The sequence below is a fragment of the Danio rerio genome, chromosome 7 (genome assembly GCF_049306965.1).
Source record: "Danio rerio strain Tuebingen ecotype United States chromosome 7, GRCz12tu, whole genome shotgun sequence".
Classification (NCBI taxonomy): Eukaryota; Metazoa; Chordata; class Actinopteri; order Cypriniformes; family Danionidae; genus Danio; species Danio rerio.
In genome coordinates, this window is record NC_133182.1 from 17,623,530 (window position 1) to 17,647,533 (window position 24,004).

At 34.0% G+C, this 24,004-nt stretch overlaps 1 protein-coding gene across 5 annotated transcripts in view; it reads right to left on the reverse strand.

Annotated features, from left to right (window-relative positions):
* Window positions 1-1,018: 1,018 nt before the first annotated feature.
* The window catches only part of map4k2 (mitogen-activated protein kinase kinase kinase kinase 2), a 40,459-nt gene continuing 17,473 nt past the window's right edge, over window positions 1,019-24,004 (reverse strand). For 2 of the 5 annotated variants that reach the window (XM_073907122.1, NM_001040358.1), the window contains 24 exon segments: window positions 22,100-22,231; window positions 21,954-22,016; window positions 21,085-21,166; window positions 20,123-20,230; window positions 19,418-19,496; window positions 14,459-14,517; window positions 13,384-13,430; window positions 13,255-13,293; window positions 13,022-13,055; window positions 12,762-12,921; window positions 12,510-12,679; window positions 10,287-10,328; window positions 8,144-8,228; window positions 7,960-8,039; window positions 7,796-7,856; window positions 6,663-6,786; window positions 6,518-6,576; window positions 6,278-6,381; window positions 4,461-4,632; window positions 2,975-3,043; window positions 2,794-2,880; window positions 2,107-2,177; window positions 1,957-2,012; window positions 1,019-1,439 (listed from right to left, as the gene is read on the reverse strand). In XM_073907122.1, the coding sequence (XP_073763223.1) occupies window positions 1,352-1,439; window positions 1,957-2,012; window positions 2,107-2,177; window positions 2,794-2,880; window positions 2,975-3,043; window positions 4,461-4,632; window positions 6,278-6,381; window positions 6,518-6,576; window positions 6,663-6,786; window positions 7,796-7,856; window positions 7,960-8,039; window positions 8,144-8,228; window positions 10,287-10,328; window positions 12,510-12,679; window positions 12,762-12,921; window positions 13,022-13,055; window positions 13,255-13,293; window positions 13,384-13,430; window positions 14,459-14,517; window positions 19,418-19,496; window positions 20,123-20,230; window positions 21,085-21,166; window positions 21,954-22,016; window positions 22,100-22,231 (2,071 nt within the window). In that variant the 3' untranslated portion in view covers window positions 1,019-1,351. 5 annotated transcript variants of the gene reach the window in all.

The window sequence follows — 24,004 nt, forward strand, 5'->3', positions numbered from 1 at the left end:
GTGGTTTCTTGTTTTTTAAAGATGGCTATCAGAAACGACCACTGACCTCTTTAGCTCCATATATACTGTAGCAATTGTCGAAAAGACGGCAGGAACTTATATCCTGTGTATACATGAGTGAAAGTAAATGTCACGATACAACTCTGCCTCAAAAGTGTTTCACGACCACAGCGTTATCTCATTAGAAACAGCAAGAATTCAAACGACTGTTGCACAGACCTCGTCTGCATTGCTCGCTTGAGTGGGTGTTTGGGACAATCACAGATTTGACAAAGAACAAAACTATAACCGTAAAACAGATGACAACATGAGACTATAAAAACTTTAAAAGAGGTCATCAGCTTCTTAAATTATATGTAGATTTTTTTATTTTTAAAAAATGTAAGTGCATTTAAAAAGTTATACTTCATATCTTATCATCTTTGCATCAAATTACAAAAGAAATAGGTAATGCTTATGTGAGGTGTTTTTAAACAGTGTCTTTGTTCAGGACAGCAAATTTGGCATTGTTCTTTCTGTTTGCTGTTATCAGTCTCACACAATTTTTGCATAATTTAATGTCACTTCAGCCAGTTTTTCTTTCAGTGAGTTTAGCACGGAGCCACTTTATGTGAAACGTAAATAAATTTCAAATTAGCCCATATTTACAGCACAAAACTATTTTTAATTATAAAGCACATTTTTTTAGATGGTATTAGCTTTATATGGCCCATTTCAACTAAGGGATACAGTACAATACAATATGGTATGCTTTTATGTCTGTTTCCACTGTCAAAAGTTACCAAAAAAGTGAACCATACCGTAACACTTTTTAGCCTGTGCAATGGTGGAATATACAGCCAATGTTACAGTACCTTGTTTTTTGCTTTTCTGTTCTTTTGGTTTTTGTAGTATTGCTTTTGTAGTATTTGTTTAGTTAAAATGTTAAAAGTATTCAATGATCGAAAAACTTGAGTTACAATACCAAAATTAAACGCAAACAGATTAAAATCAAACAAATTAAAACATTCTCATATAGTTTGGTTTCACTGTAGTTTATTAGTAGTTATCACAATCCTTCCATCACAAAATTATATATTTGTATTTAAATACAGTCGTTTAATTTAGATTACTTAGATGTAATAAACAACAATGACAAATGCACATTTTCAGAGAGACAAATAAAGAGCCAGGGCATTTTCTTCCTGTACCCTCATAATGTGTACCAGTGACATCAACTGATGGTCCGTGTCTGAACACTCATAAGGCAGATTTACTGTTGTCAACATCTTCTTTTTATCCATTCTCATGCATTCTGTCTCTGAAATGTCCATGCTGTGTTGTGTGTTATTTACAGGTCTGCTGGCCTACTTCAGTAGCTGCTCTCATGGCCGGTCAAAATGTATAAATTGCTAGTGGCTGAAGGGTTTTCAGTCGGGGTGCTTTGCAAAATAATGTCTCTGTAAAACAAAAAAGAAATAACTATACAGTCACAATAACCAGCGATCTAGCCCTTGGAGATTGCTGGAGAACACTCACTATCATTCACGCTACTACACATCTGCCACTAAACTGGACTACATATCCCACTGTGCACCTCACACACACCAGTTCCAAATCACTGCTGATTAAAAAAACACAGTCATTCACCCCTTCTAGTCGCAACCCATTACTGGAAAACACCCATACACCCTCACATTACCACACACTCATACACTACAACCAATTTACTTCCCTTATAGCGCTATATACTTCACTTAGAATTACTTATAGAGCATGTCTTTGGACTTGTGGTGGAAACTTGAGCACCCAGAGGAAACCCACACGAACACGGGAAGAACATGCAAACTTCATACTGAAATGCCAACTGCCCCAGCAGGGAAAAAGCAGTGACCTTCTTGCAGAGAGGCGACAGTGCTAACCACCGAGCCACTAAAATAAAAAAAAATACAATAATTAAAAACAAAGTAGGATTACCTGTGCGTTCCTAAAACTTTAAACACTCGGCTCTTGTCTGTGATTTCCTGTGTTGTCTATGAGGACAGATGAGAGAAACATGATTAATATATCAACTATTAAAATTCACGATTGATGATTCATAAATAACAAAGCCCAATCACTCTTTACCTCACAGTTGTGCAGACTGCATCCCTTCAGTCCGTGTTTCCAGAAAGCTAAAACACTTTCTTCTAAGCAAACTGAAAAAAAAAAACATTTTTACAAAACAAAACAAAATTTTAGCTTTTTCCCAAGTAGCAAAGAATAATTCTGGCCCAGATTTGGCATAAAGCTGGCACAGGAGGCATTCATCTGGCACTGGCTTACAGCATTTGGGCCAAACATGGCCCGGGTTTGGCAGAGGTGGCACCGTCTTTAAGGTGGCACATAAGATTTGGGCCAGATGTAAAAGGTAGTATTTGGCCCAGATGTTAAATTAATATGTGGGCCATGTAATATTGGTCTGTCTTGACCCACATTCAAAATACATTAAAGTTATTTTTGAGTGAAGAAACAAATTCTACCAATCAGATTGCTTTGAAAAAAGCAAGCCCATAGTTTGCTTAAAGTGCAAATCTTCATGGGTTTATCAATTTTATTGCAATTGTTACACACCAACCTATCTGACTCAGTTTAAGCCCAGTTATGAGTTATTAACTTGGCTGAGATCCTGATATGGTCCATGTTTGGCCCTGTCTGGAAGCCAGACTTGGTCCATTCATGTACTGTAATTCGCTGCAGCCGGAGCTGGACCAGAGAAATTTCGCAGAGTGGGTTGTGAACAAATACTATACTCATATCATATCAGGTTCATACCTAAAGTCTCAATAGGAAAGTCAAACTCCAGTTGGGATGCTAACTCTTTGCTGGGAATCCCCTGCATATTCACAATCTTCACTGTTTCTAGAAAGCACAACAAAATAAAGTTTATTTACAGTACGAGAATCAGTGCATGCTTTTATCGGTTTATATATAAATTATAAGAATGGATACACACTTTCCAGTGCAATTAAAACCGTGTCTCTGTCCAGCTGCGTCACCTGTACAGCTCTTATTGACTCGCTGTCTGAGAAAAGACAAAAAAAAAAAATCACCTTTCATGCACTTGATGTCAATAAATAAAACACTTAAAACTATACTGTATTATTTATTTGCTGGAAAGCACATTAGTCAAAGGAAGTTTTTTGTAAATTAAATTAAATTAAATTAAATTAAATTAAATTAAATTAAATTAAATTAAATTAAATTAAATTTGTATAATATAAATATTATATAAACCAGTAATTGTTCTTTGATCAGGAGGTTTAGAGGAAGAGTTTTTTTGTTTATTATTATTATTATTATTTTTTTGGCCAATACTAATGGAGATCATCGATCATAGGGTCAATTTGAAGCCTTAATTTGATTATGTAGTATAATTTTGAGGGATAATATCTTCACACATTAATACTTTTATTCAGCAAGGAAGCATTAAATTAAATAAAAGTGACAATACAGATTGATAATTATAAAATATATCAATGCATTCTCATAGCAAATAGTAACTTATTGAATTAGTGGATGTACAGTCTCATTCATACATTCTAGTACAATTTGCTCATCCGCAAATAGGGTTTAGTTTAAGGGTGAGGTTTGGGGACACGCATCTTTTTAATTTTGTACAAATTTTTGTATGACTTAGCCACTTTTCTGACAGTATGTAAAGTAGTTAAACTTGTTTGTGAGATCAGACTGACTATATAATTATATACAAAACATCCATATTTCAGATCCTTGATGTAAACATTTGCTATTACTGGAATAAATAATCAGGAACGAATGCGACAATGAACCACAAAAACAGTCATAAGTGTCATTTTTTTACATGTTTGGATACATTATCTAAAAGCTGAATAATTAAAAAAAACATTTAAGATATACTGTAGGATGATATTTGGCTGAGAAACAACTATTGAAAATCTGGAATCGGGGGGTAAAAGAAATGCCTTTAAAGTTGTGCAAATTAAGTTTTTAGAAATGCATATTAAATACATACTCAAAAATGTTGTTTTTATAAAGATATGGTAGAAAATTTACAAAATATCTTAATGGAACATGATCTTTACTTAATATTTCATCTACTTTTTACATAAAAGCAAATTGCTGGCTATTGCTACAAATATACATAAGGACTTTAATGTATTTTCATCAAATAAATGCAACCTTGATGAGCATAAGTGAATTTTTTAAAAAATATTACTAACTTTTACATTTTATATATTTATATTTTATATATTTTAATATGATAGGCCTTTTAAAAACACAATTATTATTAGTAAAATATGTTATTATCCATTTTAAAGGCTTATGAAGAAAGAGCCTCATCAATCAGTTGGAGTACTCCAAGTGCAGATCAGCATGTTTTAGACTTTCTTTGCTGAGTGTGAGATGAGAAGCATTTGCAGAATTCTCATGAATCAGCAGTCAGTCAGTCAGCAATTTACCTGGCGTAGGGTTTGGCAAGCCGTTCAGATTAATGATGTCAAACTTCAGCTGTGGCTCATTTTGCTGTTCTGGACTTTCCTGAACGCCCACACAGAGCTGAGGAAGCTCATCGCTCATCAAGACCAGCAGCTCAAAGATGACCAGCGGCTCCGGCAGTGGCACAGCAATGTGCTGCAGGGCAGAACAAGAGTAGAAACAGCATGAGGGAGTCATTCATTCATTCATTCATTTTCTTGTCGGCTTAGTCCCTTTATTAATCTGGGGTCACCACAGCAGAATGAACCGCCAACTTATCCAGCAAGTTTTTACGCAGCGGATGCCCTTCCAGCCACAACCCATCTCTGGGAAATATCCACACACACATTCACACACACATACACACACTACGGACAATTTAGCCTACCCAATTCACCTGTACCGCATGTCTTTGGACTGTGGGGGAAACCGGAGCGAAGGCAGGGAGAACAAGGAGAACAAACTCCACACAGAAAAACTCCACACAGAAATGCCAACTGAACCGAGGTTCGAACCAGCGACCTTCTTACTGTGAGGCGACAGCACTACCTACTGCACCCATGCCTCGCCATAGCATGAGAGAGTGACCATCAGAAATATTAGAATTGCATCTGCTACAGCCATGGTTCGGCAACAAAGTTGTCGGCAAAAAAAAGTCCTTTTTTTTTTGAGCAAGTTGCTAATGGTCTAATCCGATTCAATGATTTATGCAAAGCTAAGCTAAAAGTCCTCCGCCCATACCCAGAAATCGGCTGAATGATTTAAGTTTTAAAAAATGCTAAAACTCAACTGTTTAATTTTAGTGGAGCTAATGAGCCATTTTAATTTTTTTTTTTTTTTGAGTGGAGCGTTCCTTTACAGGGAATCTATTATGCTCCTTTTTACAAGATAATAAGTCTTTGATGTCCCTAAAGTGTGTATGTGAAGTTTTAGAGAAAAATACCCCACAAAAAATGTTTTATAACTCTTTAAAACTATGCCTTTTAAGCTTTGATCCAAATTGGATACGGATTGGATGTGGTTATTTATGAATTGTGTTTTGAATGTACAGATTGTGTTTTGCATATTTACAAACTGTGTTTTGAATTTACTAATTGGATGTGGTTATTTACGATTTGTGTTTCGAATGTACAGATTGTGTTTTGCATTTTTACAAATTATGTTTTGAATTTCCGTATTGTGTTTTGAAATTACAAATTGGGCTTTGTGTATTTACAAATTGTTTTGAATTTACGAATAAAATGTTTATGTACGTATTGTGTTTTAAATGTACAAATTGGAGTGAATGAGTGTGAATGGGTTTCCCAGTGATGGGTTGTGGCTGGAAGGTCATCCGCAGCGTAAAACATATGCTGGATAAGTTGGCGGTTAATTCCGCTGTGGCGACCCTAGGTTAATTAAGGGACCAAGCCGAAAAGAAAAGGAATGAATGAATGAAATGTTATATTTTCGAGACTGATCTGGCTCTATATTTTGGTGACTGTCACTTTAAACTCAAATAAGATTGTGCTTCCAGCACTTTTTTAAAAGGGCTGAGAGCTTCAAATGCCTATGCTATGCTAATGAAGTAGAGATCGTCACTAATGGGCGTGGCTTCCCCCTCTGATGAGTCTGCCATGTCAAAAGAGTGAATATCAAAGTGTTTCTGCAGACTGTTTTTATGAAGTGTGATTATAAAAATTTTTATTAATACATTTTTATCATTAGAAGGTGGTTATATTTACAGATTGTTGCCACACAGCCGTGTTTAAACCCCTTATAAATGTGATTTTTGCATAACAGGTCCCCTTTAAGATATTACCTTGAGGTGCATGAACTTCTGCAGTGGTTCATACCACAACAGCAGAACCAGTCCAGAGGGAACAGCGGCACACAGGAATGTACTGTCAGTGTACGGATTACGAGCTAATGATGAAGAATCACAGAAAAAACATTAATTCATTTCAGTCAGCTGAACTCAGATTTCCCTTTTCCCCATCTTAGACAGTTACAGATCAACAATGACAGAATGAAATGAGGTAAGAAATGAAATGTTTCTCACCCACACTGCACTTTCGACAGCCCTTCGTGTCGGGGATCTTCACTGAAACAGCGAACTTCCTGTAAGAAGATCATTAAAGTTTTTAAAAGGAGCAGAAATGAGCTGAATGGTTGGATTAGGGATGTCAGTCTTGTGTTTTTGTGACCTGTGGATGATCCGCTCAGTGAAGCGGTTGGAGCCGAGAGACAAGTGTCCCTGTTTCCTTTGTAAGTGCCCTCGCTGCTCAAACAGAGCTGTCAGTCTGTGAGAACACAGCTGAGATGACTTGCCTATTAAAGAATAGAACAGAATAGAACAGAACAGAACAGAACAGAACAGAACAGAAGGGAATGGAACGGAACGGAACGGAACGGAACAGAACAGAACAAAACAGAATAGAATAGAATAGAATAGAATAGAATAGTTAATATGCAAGGCAAGTTTATTTATAGCACATTTCAAACACAACTGTAATTCTAAGTGCTTTACATAAACAAGAATAAAAGAAACAAAAAATAACATTATTAAAACATATTAGAATGTATTAAAACAGGTTTTAAGTTAATAAAAAAGAAAGACATAATAGTGCGATCTGTCAGACGTAGCACAGTGCTCATTCAGTAAAGGTATAGCTAAACAAATGAGTGTAATGTTGAAGCACATCTGATCATTTCTGGAAGCTGATCCCAGCAGCAGGGGGCGCAGTAGCTAACTCAAATTTGTAATTTAGAAATTCTTAATATGTAACTGAACATTTAAATAAACTATCATTCCAACTAGTTTTCACTCATAAACTGCTGGCTTTCTTGGTGATATTTAAATTTTGTTTTTTTGTTTTTTATTCTTTATTTTATTTTATTGCTTATTTTGGATTTGTAAAACCACAATAAATAAATGTATATATGGGAACTCAGATTTGACAGAACATGCCACAGTTATTTTTTTATTATTTAATAATTATTTTTCTTAATATTACTTTCTAAATATAAATTTTTTTTTGGCTTTTAACAAAAATTGTATTTTACGTCATTATCTTCTTTTATTTTTTTTCCTTTTTTTTATAAAACACAGGGTATTGAAATCAAAGGTTTGTTTGTCCTTTTTGTCAACAACAGGGTAGGCAACATCTAATGTATATATATATATATATATATATATATATATATATATATATATATATATATATATATATATATATATATATATATATATATATATATATATATATATATATATATATATATATATATATATATATATATCTAACCCATGAAACAGTAAAAATTTAAAGATACGTACCAGAGATGGACATTAAGACATTGTTCATGACATAAAGCCACGTACATCTCTGTGGAAGCAACTGCAATGGAGACCACATTTTAACAATTAAAAAAAGATTTCTTATGATCTCTTATTAGCACTGCATTTCATGAAAGAAAAATACAAACAAACTGATGCACTACCTTTTCTAAGGTGTCTTCATGCAGCTCATTTAAGTTTAGGATATAAACCCCCTCCTCTGCCCCCAAAATTAAATACTGATCTGTGGAAAATCAATAGTCAGACTCTGCATTTTATGGTATATTTAATTAATATTTTCTATTTTCATTAAACTTCTCTGTCTGTAGCATTGAAGTAAATCTGTACCTCTTGTTTTGGGCAAAACCCAAGTGTCTGCACAGTGGATTTTCAGCGGACATCCATTAAAGACTTTGGTAAAACAGGCCCCCATCTGCGCAACATGAAGTATTACAGTTTTGTATAAATACAGCTATAAAATCAGATGTAAAATAAGCAACAACTTTAACTTATTCAAGTTATTCAGGTTCAAGTTTTCAGATTACATTCTTAATCACGTTAATCCCAATCTAGTAATTAATTATACATGATTACATGTTTTGTCAGACTCTAATATAGCAAGGTTTAAAGGCACAATATGTAAGGTTTTCCATTAAAATATCCAAAAACCACTAGAACATAGTTGTGTGTTTTGTTGACTTATGAACTTGCATTATGTCAAATGTTTTCAAAAATGTTCAAATCCAGAGAAATAAGCTAGTTTAACTACCAAGACAGACCGTGTACTGTGTCGTCATGCTAACTGTTACAATCACCAGCAATCTAGCCTGTGCAGATCGCTGAAAAACATTATCATTCATTCACTCTACTACACATCTCCCACCGGTATGAACCACAGATCCCATGACGCACCTCACACACACACCAGTCCCAGTTCTCTCCCTGATTACACACAAAGCTGATGCTCATAAGAACCAGGACTATTTAAACACCTCACTTTGACATACACTTTGCAGAGTCTTTCAAAGTGCTATTTCTTGTCTAGCCTTTCTGTGTTTTTGACCGGTGTTTTGTTTATCGTTCATGTTGTTTTGCCTCCTGTCCAGATCATTTGCCTGCTTTTGACCACACTCTTTTGACACATTTTGTTTATCATTCATGTTGTTTTACCACCTGACCTGAATATTCGCCTGCTTTTGACCACACTCTTTTGACCCGTGTTTTGTTTATCGTTCATGTTGTTTTGCCGCCTGTCCTGATTATTTAACTGCTTTTGACCTCGTTCTTTTGACCTGTGTTTGTTTATCTTTTATGTTATTTTGCCGCCTGTCCTGATTATTCGCCCGCTTTTGACCACGCTCTTTTGACCCATGTTTTGTTTATTGTTCATGTTGTTTTGCTGCCTGTCCTGACCATTCGCCTGCTTTTGACCATGCCCTTTTGACCTATGTTTTGTTTATCGTTCAGGTTGTTTTGCAACCTGTCCAGACCATTTGCCTGCTTTTGACCACACTCTTTTGACACATTTATTGTTTATCTCTCATGTTGTTTTGCCACCTGTCCTGATTATTCACTTGCTTTGTATTATGTTCTGACCGACTGTCTTGACCATTCGCTTGTTAATGACTATGCTCTTTGGATTGTCTATATACGTCAGTTTGTACCTGTTTTGACTGTTGCCTGCCTGACTATTCTCTTAAATCAGTGGTGTCCAAACTCGGTCCTGGAGGCCTGGTTTACGGGAAAGTCTACCTCCAATTTGTTTCAAAACACCTGCCAGGAAGTTTTTAGTATATCTAGTGAGAGCTTGATTAGCTGATTCAGGTGTGTTTGATTAGGGTTGGAGCTAAACTCTCTAAGACACTAGCCCTCCACGACTGAGTTTGGACACCCTTGATTTAAACAGTACAGGGATCCTCATTTCCGTTGTCCACGACCCATATGTTACACCGTAGGTCTTAAAATAGATTCCTCCTCAAGCTAAACTATGCAGAGCTGCGACCCTCCAGTAATTGAGTTTGAGATCACTGTGTTACATTAACAATGTCAAAAAACCTTGATTTCCAGTTTGCTTTTAAAGAAAACAGGGAAGCACCAAAAATGATTTAATATCTTATGGGTTTTTCCAGATTGCACAGAGCAGCATTATAACAGAACATTAAAAAGTATTTAGCATAAAAAACAGCATCAGTAATTTCTTTAGCACTCTCTTTTTGCTTTGACAGCTTACAGTTTACCTCTGCTTCATACTACCATAATAATAAGTCTAGAACACCTCATCTCATCCATCAACATTATTTCTGTAGGAGTCCCATAGGATGTAGTGAAGACCACAACTCCCATGATTCTACACCAAAGTCACGGCATGATGAAACTACACCTTTGTTTGTTGTGAATACATGCCCCTTAGTGGCGAAAATTACATACTGTGCCTTTAACACAATTAAAAGGTATATTTAGCTGGTTAAACAAATTAGCTTGTTAAACTTACATAGACTTGGGGAGTGGGAGGAAGTCCATGAGAATCAGCTCTCTATGAATTAAAGGTTAAAAACACAAGCATGAGTTTTTTATAGGTTTCTTTTTAGTCAGTCTGTCAGTAATTAGTAATATCAAGAAAACAAACAAACAAACAAACATATGCAATGTGTTCTGGAGCTCTGTCCATGGTGCTGAAATGTATAGCATTTCAATAACACAAAATTGACGGGTAATGCAATTACAATGAAATTCAATTCAATACAATAATTCAATCTATTACGTTTCAGCTAATCACAAAATCTAATTAAAGTTTAAATATTTTTGTTATGTTATTCTTTGTACCTTTATATGTCCTAAGGATGTTTTTTGTTCTCTACATGTATTTACAACCATTATCGTGCTAGAAATTGATGGACTAACATACAAAAAAAAAAATTGTACACTGTATTGTACTTTATGCAATGTTGTATTCTTCAATAAAAATAAGTTAAAAAAAATCTATTTAAGAGCATTTGCCCAACACTTTTCTTTAGTATACTTGCTTTAGTGTTGTACAGGATGTATATATATTCACATACATGTATACACCTACACACACCTTAAAATATAAGTGGGAAGTGCAAGTGCAAAGTCAATGCAGTTTTTTATATGGCGATATTTTAGATTTCACATAGTAGATGTTTATATATTAGCCACGTACTGCATACTCTACAAGATAAAATGAGAAATGAAGAGAAGGGCTACACATTATATAACAAAATGAAGAATAAACGATAACAATATAGGCAATAAACTTTTTGTAGATTGTGTGATATTTTACATTTAGTTTTTATGCAAAGCATTTGTGCTTCATGCATTGGTCCTTTCTCTAAATTTGACCAATCAGATGGGGTTTACTGTTTTTTTTTCCCTACCAGTTGCTGTTCTGCTATTGAATGGAGCAGCCAAAGGGTAAAGTCTAAATGGGATACAGCTGCAGATACTCACATCAATTTAGCGAACTTTTTTTTTATACTCTACAACAATTAATGTTTTTACATTAATGTGAGGGTATATGTTAATAAAATACAATTTAACAAATAATAATGAAAATAATCCTGTTATAATTACTGCTTTTACATTACTGTGGGGGTTGAAGTAGGGGTAGATGTTAATAAAATACAATTAATTGGTAATTTAATTCATTCATTATTTTTCCAGCTTAGTCCCTTTATTCATCAGGGGTCGCCACAGCGGAATGAACCGCCAACTATTCCAGCATGTGTTTTACACAGTGGATGCCCTTCCAGCCGCAACCCAGTCATGGAAACATCCATACACACTCATTCACACACATATAAACTAAAACCATTTTAGTTTATCCGATTCACCTATACCGCATGTCTTTGGACTTGTGGGGAAAATCAGAACACCCAGAGGAAATTTACGGCAACATGGTGAGAACTTGCAAACTCCACACAGAGATGAAAACTAACCCAGCCAAGGCTTGAACCAGCGACCTTCTTGCTGCGAGGCAACAGTGCTAACCACTAAGCCACAGTGTCACCCTGGAAATTTAATAAATAATATAAATAATTATAATTATATATACTGTTTTCAAATTACTGTGAGGGCTGGGGTAGATGTTAAAAAAACAACTGAATGCTAATTTAATAAATTATATATATATATAATTTTCCTTAACTTCTGGCCATAGCTGTATCCTTTCTAGCAACAACTCAACCAAAAGTGAACCCAGACCTGAAAATAAATACTAATGGCAGGAGTCAAACGTTTGAAATTAAATGTTTGAAAGCATGACATTTATTTTTTTGTCTGAATTAGAATTAATAAGATCTGAAAAATTTCTTTGACCAATTTATTTGACTATCCTTACATAAATAAATAATTTTATAACGTAGCTAATAAAAATAGCATTTTTCTAGGGAAATATCCCAAGAATTACCATTATCAAAAACACTCAACAACAATATCGCATATTTTGTCCAGTATCATGCAGCTTAAAAAGTCCTTATTTGTATTATTTCATGAGATTTTTTTGCGGATTCTGGAAGGTGTGTGATATCTACAAGTACCACAGAAGACATAAAATAAAAAAAATAAAAAAAAAAAAAAACAGTGAACGCTCCATCAATAACGCCATTAATAAAATAAATATAATAATAAGTGTTTTAGATAGGAGCAATACCAAAATACGTATGTTATTTGTAACATCCAACGTTTTGAAACTCACAGAGTCCTCAGTTTTCTTCCTCATGGTGCTCCACTCAGGAGAAAGAGCTGCATCTCTGCTGAAAGTCCTTGTTAAAGTCCTCTGCTGTTCCTCTGTGTTTTTCCCATCAGGAACACAAGGATCACTGCACCACTGCCGCACATCCTGACTACCAGAACACCTCAACAGCACTGCCAAAACACAAAGAGAGAGATGCTCATATTAAGGAATTCAATTACAATGCATCTTGTATGTTCTGGTAGTTATTAATACCTGATTTTGGATTGGATACAGTTTCTGGGCACAGAGTAGCACTGGGTCGAAGCGTCAGGTCCTTGTCCTCCAGATCACATTCTAAAGAGCTCATGGGAGGAAGTGATGTTGTCGCAGAGGCAGGTGGAGGGCTGAACAGTCCACTCTTCCTCTTACTCCACTACATTAGAAATCATTTATTAAGATTTTTTTTCTTGCTTACGTTACTTGTATACATATAACAATAAAAACTATTCATTGCAACACGTTTAAGTGCAAACCTCAAAAAATGAGAATCGTTTGACTGTCATACTCCTAAAAGAGAAAAAGTTCAAAGCACAATGTCAAAATGATTTCTGAATGTCTGTGCAATGGTGTTATAATAAGAAATAAAGTTAAACTGCATTATAAGGTTATATGTATACACAAATACAGTATTTTGTGTGTGTGATATATACTCCACAAGATGGCGTACAAAATTCAGCATCAAAAAAAAAAAAAAAAAAAAACGTACCTCTGCTGTAACTCCTCCTCCACACACTCCAGAAGACCCCTGCAGAAATGAATAGTTAGGGTAAAAACATAAAAAATAAGCTTTAAACATAATACAACAGCAAGTCCATTTCAATTAATCAGCACTTACGGTGACTCGGGTTCATCTCCAGATATGCTCCAATCATCACATGATCCCTAATGACGGACATATACAGTTATTAGCCCTCCTGTGAAATTTGTATTCTTTTTCAAATGTTTCCCATGTGATGTTTAACAGAGATTAGTTTCAACATGTTTTAAACATTATAGTTTTAATAAAAAATTCTAATAACTATGATTTTTTCTTTTGCCATGATGACATAAAATTTCACTAGTTTGTTTTGCAAGACACTAGTATTCAGCTTAAAGTGCGATTTAAAGGCCTAAGCAAGCAGCTTAATCTGCTTTACCAGGCAAGTTCTGTAGAAAATCGATTTCTTCATAATAATGACCTTAAAATTATATATTCTTTTATTAAAATACACTTTTATTTCAGTCAAAAAATAAATTACGATTAAAATATATTAATATATATATATATATATATATATATGTCCTTGCTTTGTTAAACATCATTTTCGGCAGTTTTAAAAGCAGTTTTTAATTTTTAAACAATTTTAAAGACAAAATTATTAGCCCCTTTAAGCTATAATTTTTTCGATTGTCTACAGAACAAACCATCATTATACAATAACTTACCCTAACTAGCCTAGTAAACCTAATTAACCTGGTTAAGCCTTTAAATGTCACTTTAAGCTGTATAGAAGTGTCTTGAAAAATATCTAGTCAAATAATATTTACTGTCATCATGGCAAAGATAAAATAAATCAGTTATTAAAAATGAGTTATTAAAACTATTATTTTTAGAAATTTGTTCTCTGTTACAAAAATCTCTCCGTTAAACAGAAATTGGGTAAAAAAATAAACAGGGGGCTAATAATTCTGACTTCAACTGCATTTAGACTTTTTCCCAAAGAAAAAATATAAGCGAAAACTGTGAAAAAAAATCCTTGCTCTGTTAAACAGCACTTGGCAAATCATTGAAAAGTAAAAGTTTTAGAGAAGAGCTTATAATTTTTCCAATATATGTGATTGAAGACACACAAAATGCACAAAAAAAGTAGTTTGAAGTTTGTCTGACAAAATGGGTCACAGAGAGCATTAATGAGAGAAATAAAACTGACCAAGTCAGGATAGGGTTCCGTCTCTTTCCGTCTGGGAGGGGTAAACTTGACTTGGTCAACTGAAACAAATAACAAACACACATATAACACAACTGCATATTTTTCAAATATATATTTACTACAATTCAAAAGATTTTTTTATCTAAAATTTTGACCCTCTGGTTTCCCCCACAAGTCTAAAGACAGGTGCTATAGGTGAATTGGGTAGACTAAATTGGCCATAGTGTATGTGTTTGAATGAGTGTGATTTCCCAGAGATGGGTTGCGGCTGGAAGAGCATCCACTACGTAAAACATATGCTGGATAAGTTGGCAGTCCATTCTGTTGTGGCGACCCCTGATTAATAAAGGGGCAAGAAAATGAACGAACAAAAATTTTGTCCAAGGCTGAATTCTAATGATAATATTGCTAAAATACTAATTAGAATAGCATATTTAATAATAATATTAATAATAATACATTTTATTTGTAATGCGCTTTTCTTATACTCAAAGCGCTTCAGGCAAAACACTAAAACACAATGCAAGCAAAACAGCACAACAATAAAAGAAGCAATAAAACAATAAAAATATGAACCATAAGATAGAAATAAAACGTTAAACAAAATGATCATCTTAAATTAAAAGCAACGCTAAAAAGGTGAGTCTTAAGAAGTTTCTTAAAACAGTCCAGAGAGGCAGCATTCCTAATGCTGATGCATATTTCGGGCTTTGGCAGATTATATAATGTCAATAATAGCCATAGTCAATGCCATAGTCAATAGGGCATTCAATATGTCTTTCAATGTGATATTACTTTGACTGGGTCACAGTGAGGACTAAACCAAAGCTATTAAACTCTGCACTGCTAAAACTCCTTCTAAAACACGAACTAAAGAGAGTACAAAAACTCCCAACATGACAAATGACAAATATACATATATATTAGGGCTGACCAAATTCCCTCCATCAGCGCCATTACCCATCGTGGCCTCCCAATCATTCTCATTCACTAAATTGGCTCTATCACTGTCTCTCCTCTCTTTTGTAACATTCTAAACATCTATCCTGACACTTTTAATAGATTGAGTGCAGTCTTGCTGAGTACACTGTGATAATAACTTAAAGTTAAAAAGTGAAATCTCTGTCATCGTTTACTCACCCTTCACTTGTTTAAAACCAATTTGAGTTTCTTTCTTCTGTAGAACACTAAAAAAAGATGTTTTGAAGAATGCAATTTCAATTAGCAATTACTCTTCAAAATTTCTTCTTTTATGTTCAACTAACCTCACGAGAGACAGGAAATGGTTAACAAAATTAAAATTTTTGGGTGAACTATACCTTTAATTATCTTCCTTTATGTAAAAGTGAGCTTGTTGTCTTAAATGCACATGTATGTGTGTGTGAGAGACCTTTAAAACTTGAACATCACTTCCTCAGACACCCTAAAGAAGCTTCATTGTCCATCAGTCTGCTTTTCTGCCTGTGAATGCTGTAATCTTACAGTCAAGAAGTGTGACAAAGGATTCTCAGTAAAAGTGGCATCAACTTGCCACACGATCACACACACGCACAGAGCTCTCTGCTTGGCCTTGAATGTAAGCAGTGGATCAGTGAGTGTGTGTGAGGGGGAGGGAGATGGACATGCCATAGACGTGTGCTAAACAGTACCAGCTCTATGAGTTTGACATCACTAGCGTTATGCTCAATAGCCGCCTTGTTGCCTGAGTACTGAACATACATACATTAAACTGTAATCATGCACACGCTAAAAATCTAAACACACACACGAACTTCGCAGTGACACTGGACTTACAGCAGAAAACAAACTAAAAGATGAACATGTGATGTGATCATATATAAACAAGCTAAACATTTTAAGTAAAGTTTATTTATAAACTAATTTCGAGAGAATCACTTGATTATGATTGCCTGCGGCTGGTCCCACATTATTCAATTTATGATTCACCAATAAGACGATTCCTAAACCACTATAAATACCCATAGTTCCATATAACAGCCATCTTCGTTTTGAAGAATCCCCTCTTCCACCCCTATTCCTCCTCCTTTTCTAAATGAGTGGCATGGTAGGGTTAGCACTGTTGCCTCACAGCAAGAATGTCACGGTTCTAGTCCTTACCAAGCCAGCCAACATTTCTGTGTGGAGTTTACATGTTCTCCCCGTGCTCACATGGGTTTACCCCGGGTTCCCCGGTTTCCTCCCACCGTCCAAAAACATGCAACTTAAGTTAATTGATGAACACAAATCAGCACCACAGGCATGCTCTTAATAAGTAGCTATTTCTTAACAGCAATCACTATCTGTTCATTAGCTACTACAGCAGGGGAGTTTGCGAGATTTACCTAAGCTCAAACACCCCTCTCGCCTTGCACACAGGAGGGAGCCCCAGGCTCGAGGATCTTATGAGCTCAGGGCTCTCTCCCCGGACAGCATGCTAAACAAGCTTTATAATCAATCATCAGCTAAGTGTGAACTCTTGGAAGAGAGGGAGATTTTGGGTTTATTGCCATATCAGCGTCCTTGTCTGTTTCATAGCAAAAACAAATAAAATTTGTAAATAACACTTTTATAAAAAAAAGGATTTATAATACAGATAAATCACGATTAATTGCATCCAAAAGAAAAGTTTGCTTTGAATTAAGATATTTTGTATATATTACATATATTTATTATGTATATGTGATACACACGCATACACAAAAACAAAACTTTTAAAAAATATTTAAATTTATATTTAATTTCTATCATTCACACACACACACACACACACACACACACACACACACACACACACACACACATATATATATATATATATATATATATATATATATATATATATATATATATATATATATATATATATAAAATCTACTTATGAGTATATATTTTTTTTAAATATGTGCATGCAAGTGTATATTTACAGTTATAGTGAGAATTATTAGCCCCCCTTTGATTTTTTTTTTATTTTTTTTTTTTTCCAAATTATGTTTAACAGAGCAAGGACATTTTCACAGTATGTCAGATAATATTTTTTCCTCTGGAAAATCTCTTATTTGTTTTATTTTGGATAGAAGAAAATCAGTTTTTATTTTTTATTTTTATTTTAAGATCAAAATTATTACCCCCTTTAGGCTATATTTTGTTTCGATAGTCTACAGAACAAACCATCATTATACAATATTTTGCCTAATTACCATAACCTGCCTAGTTAACCTAATTACCCTAGTTAAGCCTTTAAATGTCACTTTAAGCTGTATAGAAGTGTCTTAAAAAATATCTAGTCAAATATTATTTACTGTCATCATGGCAAAGATAAAATAAATCAGATATTAGAAATGAGTTACTAAAACAATTATATTTAGAAATGTGTTGAACAAATCTGCTCTCCATTAAACAGAAATTGGGAAAACAATAACGAGGGGGGATGGGGGGGGGGGGAGCTAACAGTTCTGACTACAACTGTATATATTTCTACAGTACATGCACATATTATTATGTCAAAACAAACTTTTATTTTGGAGGTGAATTACTCACCCAATGCTAATTTATAACAACAATGAATAATATATAAAATAACATAAGACTCTAAAACAGTTTTTTAAGACTTACTTTTATTAAAAGATCTACTTTTTTAAAAGGATTAAAAAATGTGTTTAAAAATGAGTCATTTAAAGACTCCCCATAATAACACTGTTGTCTGATAACATTAAAAATAGGGCATCAAAAAATGTTTGTGTTTGACTGTTAGGTTGCTATTGCAATATTCACAAACATTTTATTTGGTAGAAATACATTCGTGATATCATTTGTATTTCTAATGTATCATTGCTTAACAATTTATTGTATGGTAATTCTAAATGGGTTAAAAAAGGCTGATGCTGGTACAGTACAATTTAACGTATAGCAAAGTATATAGTATATGATAGAACTACATTATATAAAGTAAATAATTTAATAATAAGTATAATCCAAATAATATTTCTAAATACAAATAACAATTACCTTACCACATGTTTTCTTAGTTATGAACTTCCCAAAATATATGGGATGAATTTACATACTTTTTTTACATATTTACATTTGTATAGTCTATGTCTCCCTCAACATCCAGGCCTGACTTTCTCTTATTTATATATTGCCACTTTGTTATGCTTATCGTATATTGATTGCTGTACAATCTGTTGGTTGGGGTTAGATCTATAATGTATTTGTATTTTTGAATTCTGTAATATGTTTTATCTTTCTTTTATTCTGTTCTTTTTTTTGTTCTTGTTTACTTAACTGTGTAAAAAATTAGCTCATTAGCTTATAAATTACCAAATAAGCTTATATATTGAGCCTACACAGATATTTTTACAGATTGGCTATTTATGTATAATGGGTAATATTAGGGATATTGCACATTATTATTATTATTATTATTATTATTATTATTATTATTATTATTATTATTATTATTATTATTATTATTATTATTATTATTATTTCTATTATTATTATTTTTATTTATCTTATTATTATTATTATTATTATTATTAATATTGTTGTTGTTGTTGTTGTTGTTGTTGTTGTTGTTGTTGTTGTTGTTGTTGTTATTGTGGGAAATATTATGCTTTTTTCATTTACGCAAAAACATATATGCTTTGTTTAGTTAGCATGATCCATTTATATTTACCCATATGACAAATATGACAATTGTAAAATAAATAAATTGTCAAATTAAGTATATTCATATGAGCACAGATTTAATAGCTGCTACTTAATATTTTCTTCCCATAAAATCTGAATCTGATATGGAAACTCTAGCAGATATGAAACAAGATCAGCTGCTCAATCCCTGTGCCCATGCCTTTTATTTGGTAATGTTTCCTGCATGTCTTTTAGTTGATCCTGTCACATGATACTGTACTGATTTGTGTACAAGCTGGTGTGTAAACAGTGTTAACCAGAACTTACATTGTTCTTCAGACAAGCTCCTCTCCACTGCCATATGTTTCCCTTTGGACTGGATTTTATCTGGGGCTGTGTCGTTTGCCTTTAACACACACATACACAAACACAGAAATATTTGTACACTTTGATACACTGAACTCTGACTGGATATTTGCAAAGAGCTTTAAATAACTTAAAAAGCTTAATCAAACAGGGCAAAGTTTCACAAAATGTCCTGCTTCATCTGCCCCATTTCACTGTGTTCTTTACTGTATTTTTATTAAGAAAAATACTGTGATATGCAGATTTGAATGTAAGTTTTCAAAAGAATGCTTTTCGGAAATTTTGCCTTGCTCAGTGATTAAAGAGACACTTTATTTCTTCTGTTGAACACAAATAATGAAGGATAAACAGGCATTGACTTCCATAGTATTTTTTGTTCCTACTATGGAAGTCAATGGCTGTTTTTGTTCCAGCAATCTACAGAATATCTTGTTCTGTGTTCAACACAAGAAATAAATTCTTTTTTTTCCAATTAGAACAACTTAAGTTGGAGTAAACAAACAGGAAATTAAATTTTTTGTGTAAACTATCCTTTAAGCAAGCCAAAATGACCATAAATATGTATAAGAAGGCTATATCCTATATTTAATATATGAGAGAAGAAGACATGAAAGAGTAAAACAGCACAAGAAACAGTACATTTTTATACAAGTGTCTTTCTGTCACCTCTTCATTCTCCTCAGGACTGGTTGGTCGGTGGAGATCTGGGTTATTTGCCATGTCCAGCAGCTCAATCATCAGTTTTCTGGTCAGTAACTGTGTTACAAACGGATGCTGAGGAGAGAAACGGTGACATTAACTATCAGTTCTAATTATAACTTTACAAGGAATCTAAACTGTTGTATTGCGACATTGTATGAGGATCTCATTTAGTTATGAGGATGATCATATCAGGATGTTGTCAGTAAAAGAAATAACAAAGAATGTAATAAAAATCATATACTTAGATCTGTAATATTTTAAATTCCTTACATATGCTGTTAACTGAATTAATATAAAGTAATGCTGACACATTAAATATGTTAAAGAGCTAATTCACCCAAACAATGAAAATTCTGCCATCATTTACTCTTCCTTCGTTTCAAACCTGTCTAAGTTTCTATCTTCTGTTGAACACAAAGGAAAATACACTGAAGAATTCTGGCAAAAAAAAACAGCCACTGGCTTCCAAAGTATTTTATGTTCTTACTATGGATGTTTTCTTCCCAGCATTCTTCCAAATATCCTCTTTTGTGTTCAACAGAAGAATGATGTTTATAAAAGTTTAGAACCCCTTGACTGTGAATAAATGGTGAATCACTTTTGGGTGAACTGTGCCTTTAAATTGGTTTAACCTGTAATAATGTGTTAATCAAAATAATATTTTGATCAAATAAATGGACTTTTGTTTGGATTACTTTACCAATCCATTCTTTTTATCGATAATGTATATCTCTAGGATAAATACTGGCCTATACAGTATATAGTAGGAATTATATGACATCTTTTATAACTAATACAAAAAATAAAGGTCCCTTGCATCCACCCAAAAACATGAGAAAGGTTATTAAAGTGGATCCATATTGAGCAGCAATAACAAAAACAACGTTAACTTTGTTTCTACAGATAGAAGCTTTGATGATTGTCACCTGAAGAAGAGTTTCTGCTGTCGGCCTTTTACGAGGACTTTTGATCAAACACATCTTCACAAAGCTATGAAAACCAGCACACCTGCCAAGACAAAGACACAAACCTCGTTTCACATTTACAAGAACTTTTTAAAATGTTTTAAAATGTTTTAAAGTCAGGTCAATTTATTTATAAAGCACATATAGTGCTGTAAAAGTGCAATACTAAGATTTAATAGAAGAAACTTAACAACAGAGCAACACATAATTACTAGACAAGACTTTACACATTAAAATAATCAACATACAAAGCAATGCCACTGAATACAAATACAGTTGAAGTCAAAATTATTCGATGTATAACAGAGCAAGGCATTTTTCAAAGTTTTTTTTTTTGTTAGAATTAAAGCAATTTTACATTAAAACATTTTATCATTATTATGAATAATATCAATATTTAATAATTATACTCTGATAATTTTTTTTCTCAGATAGTCTACAGAACAAACCATGGTTATACAATGACTTGGTTAATTACCCTAACTTGCCTAGTTAAACTAATTAACCTAGTTAAGCCTTTAACATGCACTTTAAGCTGAATACTAGCTTCTAGAAAAATATCTAGTCAAATATTACAGTATTTACTGTCATCATGGCAAAGATCAAATAAATCAGTTATTAGAAATGAGTTATTATAACTATTATGTTTAGAAATGTGTTGAACAAATCTTCTCTCCGTTAAACAGAAATTGGAGAAAAAAATCTAAAATAATTAAAATTTAACAAAAGGGCTTCAACTGTAAGTCTTCAACTGAGATTTACAAACTGAGTCGTTCTAAAGTCTTGAGGTAGTCTACTGAAAAAGCACTCTCCCCTTTTCAGCTTCTCACCATTTGCTCTTGTCTTTTAGTTTAGGAGACTGGAAGCTGCTTTTAGACATCAGCATCAGAGCTCTAGAGTGGACAAGAAAGCTCAGCTCAGTACTGTTTTTATACTGTATTTTCACTTCTCTCAAATGAATGAGATTTTTTCTGACCGCATGGGATGAAGGTCAAACATTGGAGGCTGGAGCTCTGCCAGCTCGATGGCGGTGATGCCCACTGCCCAGATATCACACAAGTGGTTATATCCACCCTTCTTCTCCACCGCAGCCACCTCAGGGGCCATCCTGGCAAAACACACACAGACTTTCATTAGATATCTCACACCTGCTGTTGGATCATGTAAAGCAGTGTTTCTCGACCATGTTCCTGAAGAATCACCAACACTGCATGTTTTGGATGTCTCTTTTGTATGTCACACCCATTACATGTCTTTCAATCTCTGGTCATGAACTGATGACCTGAATCTGGTGTGTTTTATTTAGAAGACATAAAAAATTATCACAAGATCCAGCATAATGTAACAAGATCCAGCATAAATCATTATAATATCCTTATATGTTACTCAAGAAAAAAATTATTAATTTATGATTGACATGATTAGTTCATTTTTGATACCGTTGAAGGCAAAATTATTAGCCCTTCTGTCAAATTGTAATTATTTTTCAAATATTTCCCGGATCGATATTTAATCCCGGATCAAGGCATTTTCTGTCATGTAAGGGTCTGAGGGCAACAGAGGTGTGGATCCACATGCAGTTTATTAAGAAGAGTAGTCAGACAGGCAACGGTCAAACAGGTAGCAAACAGAAGCATAAAGATAATCCATAATCATAGTCAAAAACAGGCAAAAGGTCAGTGCTGGCGGCAAAACAATGTAAACAATAAAACAAGGCAAGGGTCAAAAACCTAGCTAGACAAGACAAGGAAAACGCTTACATGATGCTCTAAAACAGAAACAAGATTTAGCAATGATGTGTGTGTTGTGTTTATAGCCCATCTCAGGGGCGGACTGGCCATCTGGCAATTCTGGCAAATGCCAGAAGGGCCGGACCAATTTTTAAATGTGGGCCGGTTAGTTTTTTTAAAATGTATTGTTTTTAAGTGCAGACAGTTTTTATCTCTTGCTAGATGTGATATTATGATGATGATAATAAAAAAAATAATAATAAATGTTAAGCATTTGGCGCAATCGGCAACTGCTGCCTGGTTTCAAGATGGGCCGACCCAATCCAAGGTTACCTGGACATAATCAAAATCTGGCAAAAATGTCATATTATTTCACTAACTTTACACCAAAATATATAGTGAATGTTCGTGTCCGTGGGTGGGACTGTGTCGGTGTGGTAATGTGGGCTGGTGTGGCAACAGTGCCAGGGCTAAATTTTTGTCCCAGTCCGTCCCTGGCCCATCTGGTTAATCCTAAACTGCTTTAGCTGTGTGTTAGCAATCAAGGTAGATCTGGGCCAGGTGTGTGAGTGAAGTGAATGATGCCATTTGTAGTTCATTAAAGTGGCGTGTTTGTAGATCTTCTCCAGCCTGTGCAGATTGCTGATGATTCTGACATTTTCACTGTAGATCTTATTATACGCTCTTATTATGTTTTCTTCTAGAGCAGGGGTCACCAACCTTTTGGAAACTGAAAGCTACTTCTTGGGTATCGTTTAATGTGAAGGGCTACCAGTTTGATACACACTTCCTAATAACAAATTTGCTCAATTATTATTAATAATTAATGATATTCATCTATGTGAAGACACTGATCATGTTAATGATTTCTCACAATAGTTGTCAACATTGATTGGAAACAGATAAATATCAATATGGAACACTTCATTTGTCTGAAGTTGTTTTTAAAGTTTTTTTTAAATATAAAACTTAATGTCATTTTCAATTTTACACCAATTCAAGTGTGATTTAAAAAGAATAGCTACAAAAAATATTAGTTGCAGCTTACTGGTATGTGGTGCTATGGTAAGCTAATATTTTTATAACAGGGCCACGGGCAACTCATGTGATCCTCGCAGGCTACCTGGTGCCCGTGGGCACCGTGTTGTTGA